This window comes from Nesoenas mayeri (assembly GCF_963082525.1).
Source record: "Nesoenas mayeri genome assembly, chromosome: 3".
In the NCBI taxonomy this organism is placed as follows: domain Eukaryota; kingdom Metazoa; phylum Chordata; class Aves; order Columbiformes; family Columbidae; genus Nesoenas; species Nesoenas mayeri.
This window is the reverse complement of record NC_137544.1, coordinates 57,282,855-57,297,297: the sequence shown is the minus strand read 5'-3', so window position 1 is coordinate 57,297,297 and position 14,443 is coordinate 57,282,855. Positions and strand designations below refer to the sequence as shown.

The 14,443-nt window shown below is 41.3% G+C and overlaps 1 protein-coding gene across 1 annotated transcript in view; it reads left to right on the top strand.

The window, feature by feature from the left end:
- Positions 1 to 250: 250 nt before the first annotated feature.
- Positions 251 to 14,443, top strand: part of ARHGAP18 (Rho GTPase activating protein 18) — a gene marked incomplete at its 5' end in the record, with an annotated part of 65,570 nt that continues 51,377 nt past the window's right edge. The window contains one exon of the mRNA XM_080342263.1: positions 251 to 327. Within this exon, the coding sequence (XP_080198389.1) occupies positions 251 to 327 (77 nt within the window). The remainder of the gene's footprint in view (positions 328 to 14,443) is intronic.

Below are 14,443 nucleotides of genomic sequence, written 5' to 3'. Positions count from 1 at the left end.
GCGGCAGGACACGCTCCCGGAAGCCGCTCGGTCCCGCCGCGCTGCTGAACGGCCGCTGCCGCCGGCTCCCGCCGCCCGCGCCCGTGGGGCGACCGAGCCGGGAGGAGGGGCATGGCCCGCCGGAGGAAGCGCTGCCGTCACCCAGCCCTGCCCCACTGCCGTGCCGGCGGGAGGCTGGGCTGGGTCGCGACGCGGCCGCGCTGCCCCGCTCCGCCTTGGCGTCCCCAGAAGGGATGCGGCGGCGCACGCCATGAACTGGCGGTCCGGCTCCCGCGGGGTGGTTCTCACCGCCTACCACCCCAGCGGCGGCGGCGACGCCCCCGGCGGGTGAGTGGCGGCGCGGGGAAGCCGGGCCGGCGGTGGCGGGGCTGCCCGGCTCGGCCCGGCAGGTGCGCTCGGGGTTGGCGGGGCCGGGGCGGCTGCAGCCGCGGGGCTGCGGGCCATGTTGTGGAGGAGCGGCGTGGCCGGCTCAGCGGCAAGCTGCTGCACGGGGAGAAGGTGTTTCCTCCGTCCCCCAGGGACTGGGGTTCCCGTTTCTTTTCTTTGTCCCGTATCCTCCCCAGAGGGTTTTTCCTTTCTTTTTTTCCCTCTCCTTTGTTTAATATCCCTGCGCGCTGTGGAAACCCCAGGCGTTTTTGCTGAGCTACTTGGAGTCGAGTGCCAACAGCAGACGCCGGCTGTTGTCAAGGTGTTTGTAGCTGCAAACAGTCCCGTGGCTGCCCAAGCGTGTTGTCGGTGTTAAAACCAACCTGTTGCTGTCGGTGTGTTTTCAAACTTGGTGTGTGGAGGGCGTCCAGGGTGCAGTGGTGGGTGCTGCTGCCCTGTAGTTTCAGGGGGAGCTGGACCGCAGCAGTCTTTGGGGTCGGACTGTTTGTGGGATGGAGTAGATAGATTTTCGCATAACCTGTTTGCACTTTAATGCTTTGTACTTTGCATTCTTATTATTATAATAATTATTATTATTTTAATGTGATAAAAGGAAGGAACGTGCAAGTAAGGTCAAGATAAACTTTTGGAAGCGTTTGTCATTTAGCTTAAAAGGTGGAACTGATAATGGACAAAGAAGTCAGCTTCATTTATGTGAAGGCTGAGGACCACCTAGTGCCTCACAGCATGTGTTTAATACAGGCAGAAGCACTGCTGGCTTTTCCATAGCAATGACGAGAAAGACTGCTGTGTGGAAATGGGAGTCTTTATGGCCCATTTAGTCTTCCCTCTTCCTTCCTGAAACTGTCAACAAAGGCCCCATTGATAAAGATGGGACTTTTATTAAGGCCAAGAAGCCAGCTGAAACTGGGAAGGTATTGAAACTGGCACACTGTTTCCATGTGTCCATAGGAATAGTGTGTATGATAAAAGAGATTACAGTCTGAATCAAAGACGATACAAGGAAGTACCATGTTTGACCCTGGTCAAAAGATAACTGATACATCATGATATGTCACACCAGGAGTCCACAGCAAAGGCAGGAACTGAACTGAGAAATACAGCCTACCCTGTGTTTGAACCACAAAGTCATGCCTCTCTTTTTGTTGAGATATTGTTTCTCCATAAGTAGTAGTATTTATCAGCCCCGCTTTAAGTCCTGCTGTTGTCTTAGCTACATATATAAGGGCACTGCAGATCTAGTTGTTTACCATGGAATGTAAAATATGTGCATTTTGACAAGAAATCACAAAATCCACTAACTTCTCAGTTATTGTTTCTAGTGTTTTTACCTGTCATACCTCTCCTCAGACTTCCCATGGAGGAGAGACAGAATAAAAACTACTCCTTGCAATAACTCCTGAGTAAGGATCTGTGGATCTGTAGACTGTTAGGATTGGTTCCCCCTTTTTAACGTGGGGCTGCCTTGATACCTGTCTCTAAGCTGCAGTCACTCATAACCCCCAGAGGTCCTGGATCCATGAGCACAGTGCTGGGGGCCCCTCCGTGTCATAGGAAATTGTCACTCGTAATAATGCTGCACCGTTAGGAGCAGAGATCTCATAAAGTTCTCTGCAGCTGCTTCTGGGGACAGCTGCCTGGGTAAATTGAGACATTGCCATGCGAGCAATGGTGATCCTTCACAAATTGTTCAGCTGTGCGAGAAAGGGAGTGTGGGAGGGAAATTAATGTGAAAAACAGTGTCATTTCCTTAATTATAGTAAAAAAATATGGATGTTAAAGCTGCGCAGAACAGGGGGTTCCCAGTTAGTTTGCCTGAGTCCCCCTACTGGCAGTGTTAGAGTTTTCCAAGCCATGCATGTTTTCCATTTAGCTCATTAAACTGAGAACCTGAAGGACACCTCTCTGTCTTTCTGCTGTGCCACTCTAAATTTGGAAGTCGGTTCCATCTCTCCAGTTTTCACTACCCAGGATGTCAGTTCCATGGTTCTGATTAATCTCCCTTTTGCCCTGGATCTCCAGTGTTTTCCCATTTCTGAAGTGAGAGAGGTGGGGAATATTATTTTCATGAGGCATGGAGGGAGTGGAATGACCACTTGTGTTTTTGTGGGTTTGTTTGTAGTGGGTTTTTTGGCTCTTTTTTATTTTTTTTGTGTGTGTGTGTGGTTTTTGTTTGTTTGGTTTTGTTTGGTTTTGTTTTTTTTCCCTTTCCTTTAAATAAATAAAACTTTTCTGAAACAGTATAACCTTTCTGTGGGATTTTTTTTTTCATTTTTCTAACTACTTTCTGTCTTCATCACCATCCCCAAGATGTGCAGATCTGCATGATAAAAATAGAGAAAACTCCCAAATCTATATAGTTCTGAAATATTTTGTGGAAATACATTCTTCTGTTATGCTCTGCACAATGTGAAAATGCACCAGTTCTGCAGTCTAGATTCTGCATCTTACTACTGATGTGATAGTAGAACTTATTTTGCCTTTTTAAAAAAGAGTAAGAACATCTTTCAGTATCTAGGTTAGCATCTCTCTGCTCATTTGAAAATTCTGTGATATTTAACAGGGATCAGAATATTAGGAAGCTAGCTTAATAGCATGCCAGCTGTAATGAAACAGCCCTTTGGAAAGATTAATGGAGAAACTCTGAATTATTTTTTTCAGAGGCATTCAAAATAGTGCCTGTTAGAGATTGTATTGTCTTTGGAGAGCTGGGGAAGCGTGGCAGTGGTGCATCCTGGAAAAAGCAATACCTTGGCTGTGCTCCAAACAAAATGACATCCTAGGAAAGGGCTATACTTCCTAACCATTTATTGTTTCCTTCAGGCATACAAGAAGTCTTGCTTCATAAGACTGAAGAATTTTACTGATCTGATAGATTGTTGGGATAGTTCTCTGTTCTTTTTTGGCCCTTGAAAGACACAATGAGCCTGTGAAATATTTCCTTTAGGAAAGGCTTGCCCTACCATTGGTTCACTAGGCTAAAATCTAGAACAGCCTCGGTGTCATTACTTCCAGGTTTGACATTGGTGCTGTCATCTTCACCATAGAGTAGTTCTTTAAAGTAAAGGTTAGAGGGATGTATTCATATAGTTGTAGATATTGATTGTGGGTGACATGTCCAAGTATGTATCTAAGAACTAACTTAGAGAAATTACAAAGGCAGGTTACCCAGTATCAAATTCAATTTTAATAGCTTTCTTTTCTGTATTGCATCAGTTTTCTCACTTCCCAGTTTTCACCCATTAGATCCACTAATGCTCTACCGGCTGTCACGCTATGTGCATTTTGGTTTATCTCCTTTGTGATGTTTCTTTGAAATGTTTTTTTCTTGTTTTCCCTTGAAGCCATTTGTTGTCACATGGCCTGTGGAAAAAAAGAGTGAATCAGACACCTTGCAGTTCAAGGCCCTGTTTCAGTGACTGCTTGTAGGTATGTCACCCTCATGCACGTGAAATGTGAAATCCACACCCTTAAGCATAGATGTCCAGTGCCATTTAGTTTCCTTGCTGAGGAATTTTACTCTACGTACTGTGGCAGAAAGGACTACAGGTCCTGTGTCATATTTGCCAGCCACATGTAGGGGTTTCAGGTAACAACAGGCTTCTCATATGGCTGTGTGGGCTTATCCTCAGGCAATCAAATGCCATCCAGAAAGTCTTCTACAGGAGTATTTCTGTCCTGTAGCATCAGTGAATGTGTGTATGTGTATGCATATATGTATATACATGTATGTATATATATGTATGTAAAAATATTTTGAAAATGTGATTATAAGGCTAAGACCAAGTCTGGACTACTCAATGGGGAACAGGATAGAGCAAAACTACAAGTGAGTATGTGTGGAACCGACTGCATGCCCACCAGTGCATGAGGCAAATAAACTTCTTCTATAGAGCATTTTCAAGAGCCAAACCTAAAATGTGAACAGAGTAACAGATAAATGATTCTAAATGTGGTGGGCACTGGAAGTTGATTTTTTTTTTAAATTTATTTAATTTTTCTTTCCGTACCTTTGTCCTATCTGGGAGGCTGCCGTTCTGTGCTGTCTTTGTGCTACACCAGATTGTCCTGTGAGTCACAGCCTCCTGGTATCTGTTTCCAGTGAGTCACTGTGCTTGTTCACCAGCAGGCAGCATGTGCACTTTGCTGCCAGTTCATTTGCACTTCTCTAACTTCCATTGGAAGACCAGTTTGAGTTTTGAAGCTTTGCAAGCTAGTGCCTGTTTAACATGCTCCCCAAGGGCCTGTGAATCCTCATACTGCTAATGGCTTTTTAAGAAGGACTCCATAGAGCTTGGGATATGTCTCTTCTTCCTCAGAGGCCTTGCAATATTTGCACCTTCCCTTATTTGCCCTATTTAAATCTTGCTTCTGGTTTGCTAGTCCTCACTTGCAAAATGAGAATGAGTTGTTTCTCTGAGATGAAACTGAAGCCCAGACCAGTTCTGGAAAGAGTACTGTAACCCTTGGCTGCGGTATGAGAGGAGATTGCTGCTGCCTCAGGTCTCCTTTTTTGAGTGACACCTGCCAGCCAGGGCCTTTGGTCCCTCAGGCTCCCTGTCCCACATCATTACTGAATCTGTGTGACTTTGGGAGATGCTTGGGTCTGTATGGCAGTGAAACTGGGGGGGTCTCAGGTTTTGTTGTAGAGAAGTGCCCTTTTTTGTGTGTTACTGTGCAAGTCAGCATAAACCAGAATATTTATTTTTTATATGTCTTTGTAAGTATGGGCTTTCCTAACTTAGTAGCAGTAGCATTTGTGTTCACTGTGGGGATGGATGACAAGCGAGGCACTTGAAAGGCTTGGTATTTTCCACATACAGCTGTGGTCTAAATCACTGACTCACTGCTTGATCTCCCTAAGAAAGAAACCAGATGACAGAAGTCCTTTGAGCTTGGAAAAATGACAAAGACTTCTGCTATGAATTTCCCACAATATATGATTTTTTTCCAAATATTGACCACAATAGACATTGCAAATCAGACATGCAAGAGAAGTTTATTCTTTCCTTACCAGAATAATCTGCCTCATTCATTATTCAAATATTTGCTCAGTTAATCTAGAGACTTAATAGTTTGCATTTTAAGCCAAGAAGCAGCCTTGTAGTAAGCATGAATTCATGCCTTTTTTTCAAGGGCAATGTCCATCTCCATTCCTTCAGAGAGAAAAGCCATAATTCCTTTCCCCCTCTTTTCCCACCAGTGACTCACTCTTGGAATTGAAATCTAGTGAAATCCAGTATGAAGGACTAAAGCACTGTGAGGGATACATGTAATGCTCAGTGTACAAGCAACAAACTCACAAGCTGATTAATCACAACTGGCTTAAGTTGGTGCAGCCTTTTGCAATTTCATTTGCAATCTGCTAATACAGCACAGATTTCATGTGCTCTGTATCATTGCAACATTAATTGTTCCTAACCCTTATAAACTGTCTTTTTTGATGCCAGTATGCATAGCTTAGTACCTATCACACTACATCTGACTTTACAGATTCATAGTAATCTTTTTATCAGCTAAGTTTGCAGGCTCTACATGAGCACAGTCTTCCATCTAAATGCATTAGAAAAATCTTTCCTACCTTGGATTTGCCTCCTACTTAGAACAGTGTTTCTTGTCTGGTGCTTACCAGCATCTTCAAATACAACTGACAGGCAACAATGCATTAAGTTGCTTTATTTAGAATTGCTTTTATGTCTTTTGCACTTCACGTATGTATAAATATGTAGTATACTGCAGACCCTTAATGCGTTGCTTAGTTACCAGTGTATTAATCCCAGTAACTTGATCTACTGACAGCAAGATCTGATGTCCCAACATTTCCTGCTTCTTTGATTCCTGCTTCATGGAGTCCACCCTACCCACAGTTTGCACCATATTTCTTCTTTGAATTTGTCTTGCTCCTGCCTTTGTTTCTTGCTATGTCTTTCCAATTGATCAAAAAGGCCTCCTAGTTCCTCTTGCTTATTGACAAGTTGCTGCTCAATTTTATCGTGGTAGGCAAAGCAAATAATTCTTTTGAGCCTCTTTGTTTCTTCAGTCTGAGAACCCCTTTTGTGACACTTTTCTTCAGCATTTTCGGCATCCTTCTTTACACTTGTCCTGCTACTTTGCTTACGCTTCACCACCAGCCTGAATTACGTTCAGGGCTTCATTGTCAGTCTTACAAGTGTTATTATAGCTTCACAAGTAAAATCACTTCCTTGCTACTAATTGCCACCGCAGCCAATTGTACATATTGCAATCATGCTATTTTGTTTTTCGAAACATCCTGGTGGAACTCACGTTGATTTGCATGGCCTTTCTGAGCCCTAGATTTGCCCAAGCTCTTTTTCAGTGCAGTCCTTGTTGTGTAAATATGGTCACTGTCTTGCGCTTAGACATCTATTTAGCATCTGTCAGTATAATAAAACAACATTATTTCAACAAGCCCACTTCACTATGTGACCTAGATTATCCAACGTTGTGGGTGTAGATTTGATTTAATGCCTTCTGCTATCAGTGAAAACAGTCTATTCACTGCTACTCTGGGTCAGGCCCTTAAATAGATATAAAATAAGAATAACTGTGCTGAATCAGTGGAGCTACAGAGCAGAAAAGAGGAAAATCAGGGCCCTCGGTATATACGCTTTCCTTTTTATTTTAATGACATACAGAGAATAAGATGTCATGCTTGTCTAGCTATAAGGAATGTGAAGCATAAAGGCCTTTTGAACATTTTAATTAAGGGCTTTCCCTTTTTTTCTTGAGTATATACAAAAGAAGATGATACAGAGCGTAATACAATGTATTGCTAGATGTCCTGTTATAAGCATGTAGACTTTATGCAAAATTGGAATTTAAATGTGCTTCTGATGAACAAAATGCAAGAGGAGCTGTGTAAATCTGAACTCCAACCTTTGTGCTGTGTTATCAAATGAATATTTTTTTAATTGTTTCTCTGAGTTCTTTTTCTTTGAAGAGCAGAATTATTTAACTTGTTTTTAAATAAGACTAATGTAATATTCAGTCTGCTTGTACTGATGCTTGATTAAAAAGTGTTATAGCCTACTGTTACTGCCAATATTTTACTTTTGTTTTGTAACTGTTACTAGTGAGAGTGGAGCTGAAAGCTGCAAGGTTTTTAAAAGGCTACTCAGGTATGTTTTGGTAATGCAATGCCAGCACCTTTTTCTGTTGTTAGTGCTTTTTTACTAGAGATACTGAGTGTTCACCTTCATTTTTTTCTTATGTGATTCGGAATACTATGGCTGAACGGAGGCAATGATTATGTTGAGGTTCCTGCTGTCGGTGGTGTTGCAGATTCCCGTTATACACAGGTCACCGACCGTCACTTCACACTCCTCGGTAAATCTGCTTGTCCAGGGGAAGGAAAATTCCACACTCATCAATTTTGAGCATTTCCAATGTACCAGTGGACTGTTTTGTGAGGGCTGCTGGTTTTTCAATGAACCTGTCTCTGCCTTGGAGTTTTGGCCTTAGAATAATCATGTTCAACCAGGGAATTTAAATATTGCCAAATAAATAGGAAAACAAAAAAGTAGTTGTTGGGTTTTTTTTAAGCATTTGGATGTGTGAAAAATAGATAGGCTTGATTTATTTCACAAGTAGAATTTTAGCCATCGTTTTCTGAGGTTTATTTTTATGACAGCAGTTTACCCCTGTGCCTCTCCTAAAAAGCTGGATCTATGAACTTATTCTTTGGTCATTGTTCTGTGCCAGCTCTCATGTATTGCAGCAGAATAAAGTGTCCACAGAAATAATTACTCACCTGGTCATACCTTCCTGTGAGGACAAGCTGTTCAATATTCCCCCTTGTTCTGTGACTGTTTGCTGCCCTTTCTGCTATAGCATCCCAGTCCCATTAGCCCTGAAATCCTTTAATGAGCATTTCAGTTATTTTACATGTCATTTTTCTACAACATCCTTTCCTAGAGAGGCTTCTTAGGCTGAAGGGTGACAAATGTGTAGAAACATATTACAATATTTACTTTGCTGTGCCCCTGGTGTTGTTGGGGGACTAAAATGGTTTGGGGTAGAGTATTCAAGGAGGAGCAAATATGAATGTTTTTAGCTTGCTTAGAAATATGATTGAAGGTATGCCACACATGAGAAAGCATCAAGGTAAGAATAATGCTGTCTTCAGCAAATAAATGTCTTATCATGTATACTCAGTGCCAGATGGCAGTAGAGCAGTTGGCATGTTTTGCTTGATCTAGCATCAGTACATTTCTTCAATTTACCACTCCTCAGTCTACCTTTTTTTCCTGTCTGCCAGTTGCTAAACCACACAGACAGCTTTCACAGTGGCTTAGGGAAGTCAGCTCTTTTGACTTTACTTTCCTGTTTGAAAACCAGGAAAATACTTAAGAGGATATGTGAGAATTCTTTGCCTAATGTTTCATGACTTTGTGAAGTGCAATGTTTAATTTTTATTATTTTTAATCACTTGATTGTTTTTAGCTGACTTCTGTGTAATTGTCAGAACAATAGCTGATGGGACTCATTGCCACTGATGAAATATTCTATAGGAAATTCTCTGCCTTTAATAAAATACATCAGCAAGGTCCAGGAGTATACTGTCTCAGAGGTAACAGGGAGCTTTGTCCCTGGTTTGAGAGCATGCAAGGTTAGATTTTAACTGCACAAATAAAGGAGAAAGCTCTTGTAGGCTCGTAGTGGCCCAAGGAGTCACATAGTAATCGCAGTTATAGCTGTGGTTATGGGTCTATGGTCCCAGCTACAAAGCAGGAGGCTTGGAGCAGTAAGGAGAAGCCTCAGCTGTGGAACAGGGATGAAACCCTGTCAAGTGCTGTCACACATGCAGCTGTGACTTGCTGGCCAGGCACAGCAGAGACCAGAGCTGTGGTTACTGGTGAAAGATACTGTCTCTTTCAGCAGCTGCCCATGGGATGATAGATTTAATAGATCCATAGTGTAGCTCCTGGAGCCTCACTGTGTGATTCCCTTTGCCACAACCAGATAAAGAAACACTGGTGAGAGTGTTCTCACTGTGGGAATAGTCATCCTCATCATTACAACTCATTTACAGCGTGAGCTTTTGTGTCCTACTGAACTCATTCTTGTGGCTTGGCTGTGTCATCTTCTGAGAAGCCCATCTTTCAGAAAGACTTGAGGAATATCTTCTTGTTCTGTTGAATGTATTATCTCAGAAGACAGATGCCATGCTGTTTCCTGAAACTTTTTCTTATCATCTCAGAGTGCCTCCTAACCAGCAGAAGTTTTGGCATGCAGTGACAGTGGGTGCATGTTATGGCCATATGAGGCTGAAAAGAGTGCAAACATCACTGAAACTGCAGCTTCTTCCTTCCACCTCTCACCTACACTTTTCCTAATGTTTTTCTTGCCCTGGCATTAGCGTTTCTGAGTCAACAGACCTAGGTTGAGCTGAATTTAAAACAAAAAAAATCCAACCGAAAGCAATATTTTTTGCAAGTGGTATTTTCAGACAGATTGGTTTCTTAACGTAGCTCAGCAAGTGACTGCATCAATGATGATGCTGATGCAAGGGAAGTGACAGAAACCCACAGGTGAAGGGGATTTGACAGAACCCTCTGGCGGCAGGCTACATCTGTGCCAGCTTAACGTGATCATTATGGTGCTGCGATTTGACAAGATAGCTCATTTTTATGACTTCTAGCACTGGCTGTGGCCACATCCTGTGAGAAGCTCATCTGATCTAATTTAACTCCATTGGTTCAGATTTGCTAAAAAGATATTTGATGGCTTAACTTGTACTGACAGGTTTTAAGTCAGTTCAAGTACAACTTGTCCTTTAGCAGCGACTCTGAAGCTAGCCTAAGCTTTATCTCCAGCTCATTTAGTCCTGACTTAACGCTGTTCAGTGATTCAGTCGTGTGCTTGGCTTCTACATGCAAAAGGCAGGCTGTGATATGAGTAGAGATCCTTGGGTTGCAGGTGTGTTACGCAGTGGGGAACATCTGCATTCCTCTTGTGGAGCTGCAGATAACCTGCCCTCCCCTCATTGCACATGGCATTGTGCAGCTTGCTGCAACGAAAGAAACAAAAACCCAGCTTGGATTCCCGCACACTGTAATGAAGTAAATTAAAGTGCAGCTTCTAAATTGTGGGTGGTTGTCAGTTGATAAGCTCTTGAAAGGTTGTTGATTGGTGCTTTGTTTAAACACACCTTTCTTTGTTCTGAACTTTGCACCAGAAAGATTGCTTTGGTTTCGTAGTGCCCAAGGTTATACATCAAAACAGTTGTCAGGAATGAGAAGTATAATGAGAATAGCTCATATGATTTCCTATAGGAAACACAACTGAACTTTTCATTGCAGTAATATTTTCTGTTTTAAGGGTAGAAGAGTCTAAGACATTATACAAATATGTCACTGAAAATATTATGTACTAATTAAAATGTCCAAGTGACTCAAAACTTCCCTGCCTTCCCCTTTCAGAGAAGGATATTTACACTGTGATACTTGTTCTTCTTTGAGGCAAAAGCTGAATGCTGTACTTGTTTGAACTTCTTACTGTGGATGCTGCGTACAAGAACAAACTAAAATGTTTTTTTTTTTTCTCATAGTTAGTAGGAGTGTCTCATGAGAGTTTATGGGGAACTTTATGAGCTTCGTGCTCTGGAAGCTGGTATTTGGCACTTTGTACTTGAAATCAGAAAACAGCTGATGAAGATGTATGGTATCAGAATCTGTGTGATGTGTCAGTGTTTTGGTTTTGAGTCCTTGCTTGAACTTTCGAAGTAATTGTTAAAGGTAGTTCAGTCATCCTGTATTAGAGAGTGCAAGTGAGACTTCTGTTTTCACTCACCGTCAATTGGCTGAATTATTTTATATAGATTTTACAGACCACTGTACAAGTTGTTATTTCTCTTGAGAAGTTTCATTTTAAATATATGTGTTCCCAGTCTGAGAAACCTTCCTTTCCACCTGATTTGGTCTTTTGGGTTTGTTGTTTTTTGGTGTTTTTTTTTTTTTTCCCCTACTGTGTGCTATGGTATTGACACAGGTGCACAACCTCTGATTCTGGACAGTGCTGCTACCCTTTGTACCGTGCTCTGTTCCGTTAGTCTTTTGGAGGTATTTGAATCACCCTTTCTTTCTTACCCTCCACGTCTTCTGACATAGGTAATTTCATGTAAAAAATGTAATTCAACTCTGATCCGAAAGAGCTTTATTTGGATAAAGGATACTTCTCCAAGTAGGTTATCTTGCACAAATCAATAACAGGAGTTGCTGTTCTGATTACATAGAAGAATCAAGGTCACATCTGCATATGCTGGTTTGGTTTCTTTTAATTTTGTTTGCAACATTCGTAGATAATCTTAGTGCCTGTACATGCAAGCATTTTTTATGTGGATGTATCGATAAATCTTTTTTTACAATGTATACTGACTTGTGTAATTTTGTATACAGCTATTGCTGTAATTCAGCTTGCTGGCTAGGAACACTTAAGTTTTTGGCTAGCAGCGTTCCTCTAGGCAACAATTTTCGTTATGAAAACCCTTCTATTGGGCTACTATAAATTTCTTGCTACAATTCTGATTTCATTTAAGACTTGAAGTTCTTCTCTGTCTGTCTGGATTTCTTTCCATTTTATAATACATTATGTAAGTATATATATGTTTATATATGAAGAGATATCTGAATTTCTATAGACTTGATTTCTGCTGTTGATGGAGTCATGGTTTCATCCCATCTGAACACAAATAATTTTGTAGGTATGTGTATTAACCTCTTCCTTAACATTTGTTTTATTTTCCTTTCATTTAGTTTTATTCACTTGCAAATGAGGACTGGGAGGTAAAAGCTTTTTATTACAATGTACAACATCATCGATTAATGAATATCTCTGAAATAATGAGGGACTCTTACTTAAAATAGTGTAGGACTGCTGAAAAGCTGTTAAAGTTGTAAAAGCTTTCTGGTGTGCATCAGATGTCCCACAATATTATGTGATCTTTGAAAAAAACAAAACCAAACCAAAACAAGACAAAACAACAACAACAACAACAAAAAACCCAAACAGCAAAACCCACCAACCTTGTTCTTAAGAATATTTGGAAGGTTGGAAATCTAGAAATGAAGAGTAACTGGACAATTTCTCATTTTACACACTGTTGTTCCAATAATTAAAAAGGCCATTCACCTGCCACTTTCATCTAAAACTTAAGTAAGATATTGCCATATACTACGACAATGTTGGCCTGAGAAACTAATCTCTGTTTCGCTTTAAAGCTGGAATTGCTGACCATGTTTTGTACTTACTCTTCATTTTATTTTTTAGAAGTATTCCCCATTTCTTAATTGAATTATATATATTTATATATATGTATTTTTTTTTCTTTATATAATTACTGAATGATTTTCTGTCTGGTTTTAACAACTTTTACTCACCTGTAGTTTAAGTTACAATAAGATTTTTCTGAAGACTGATGAAATTCATCCGAGTCAAAATATTAGTAAGAAATTAGATTTTGTGTTCTAAGGTGGAAAAATAAAACTATTCAGTGAAACTCTAAAAGCATAAGATGCTTTTGCAAATAAGAGCAACACTTTTGCAGCTTATAGTAACCAATGAGGGAACTGTAGTATTTTAAAGGTTTGATTTTTATCGTTAACTGTATTACTTTGGTTCTGTGGCTTCTTTTGAGCTAGTCAGAGATGATCCTTTGTCCCATTTCAGGCTGCTGCTGTCGCAAGAAACCATTGCTAGTACTTTAAATCAGGAAATACTTACAATAACTCTCCAAGGGCCATGTCATCTCCAGATCAAGAGCAGGACATTCTCTTATTGATGTGTGTAAGCTGCCTTGTGGCTGGCCTCATTAGTTCTGGAGATGCAGAGCAGATATTTCCCAGGCCTTTGTCTTGATCCCAGAGGATGCTGTATCTCTCACTGATAGTTGTCCACCAGGGTAGTGTATCAAACAGTATCTTGGCAATTTTACCTCAGGAAGTCCACCATCTATCTCCTTAACAGTCTTCCAGCTCTGTAAGTCCATGTGCCATCCAGTCTGCTTCCAGCTGCTTGCCATCTGAGAAGGGTGGCAGGGTGAAGGGTCATGGGACAATCAGCTGTGCCAGAGTACTAGAAGGGCATCTATATCCATATCTATATCCATAAGGAGGAGGCTTGTGGTGCTTACAACAAGGAGAAGGTATTGCTTTGTGTTTTTATGTTAGCAAGGGTCCCTCATGCTGCAGGTTTTGCTTTCTCAGAAGCACCTGCTTTGCATGGTTTTCAGCAAGTTGGTGCTGCTAGGCCAGTGGGACTTTGCCTGCTCATTATCCATTTGAGTGAGCTCTCAGTAATACTAAGGAAATTGATGCAGTTAAGGAGAAGTGGCCAAGATGTCTTCCATGTTCCTTCTGCTAGATACCCCAAGGTCTGCCTGCCTCTGTTTCTTTGACTTGATAGCTTGAACGAAGGACAAGGTGGCTGGCATATGGAGCTGTGGCAGGCTCATGTATGGTTAACTAATGGACAGATGTCACCTTCTACATTCTGGTTCCCTTAAAGGATGCCTTGCAGGTGTTAGGTGTTTTCCTATGATTCTCTGGAATCAAATGGCATTAAGGAAAAACTGAATGACAAGGGAAATTCTAAGTCCTCTGTACAATTCTGGGAATCCAAATCTTTTGCTGTGTCAAATTGAATGAGCAGTACAAGGGAAAAAGCAGTGACATTGTGGGGTTGGTTGGTTTGTTTGTTGTTGTGGTTTTTGTTTGGTTTGTTTGTTTGTTTTGTATGTGGGTTGTTTTTGTTGTTGTGTGTTTTTTTTTGTTTTTTTTTTTTTTTTGGTGGGAAGTGGCTTAGCTGCTCAAAGGGTGACTGTGTTACTTTGGATGTCTGATGGTCACCTCCAGCAGAAGAAAGCCTAGCTGTTGGCTGGAGGTGCAGTGCTGAGATGATGCTGATGACCTTTCCATGGATGTAGAGGTATTGCTGTTTCTGAGTAAAGAATTATTCCATCACTAGTTCTGAATAAAGGATTATTCTTTGCTGTGGCTGCAGAGGGTGGTGATTTTCACTGGACTGGTGACCTGCTTGA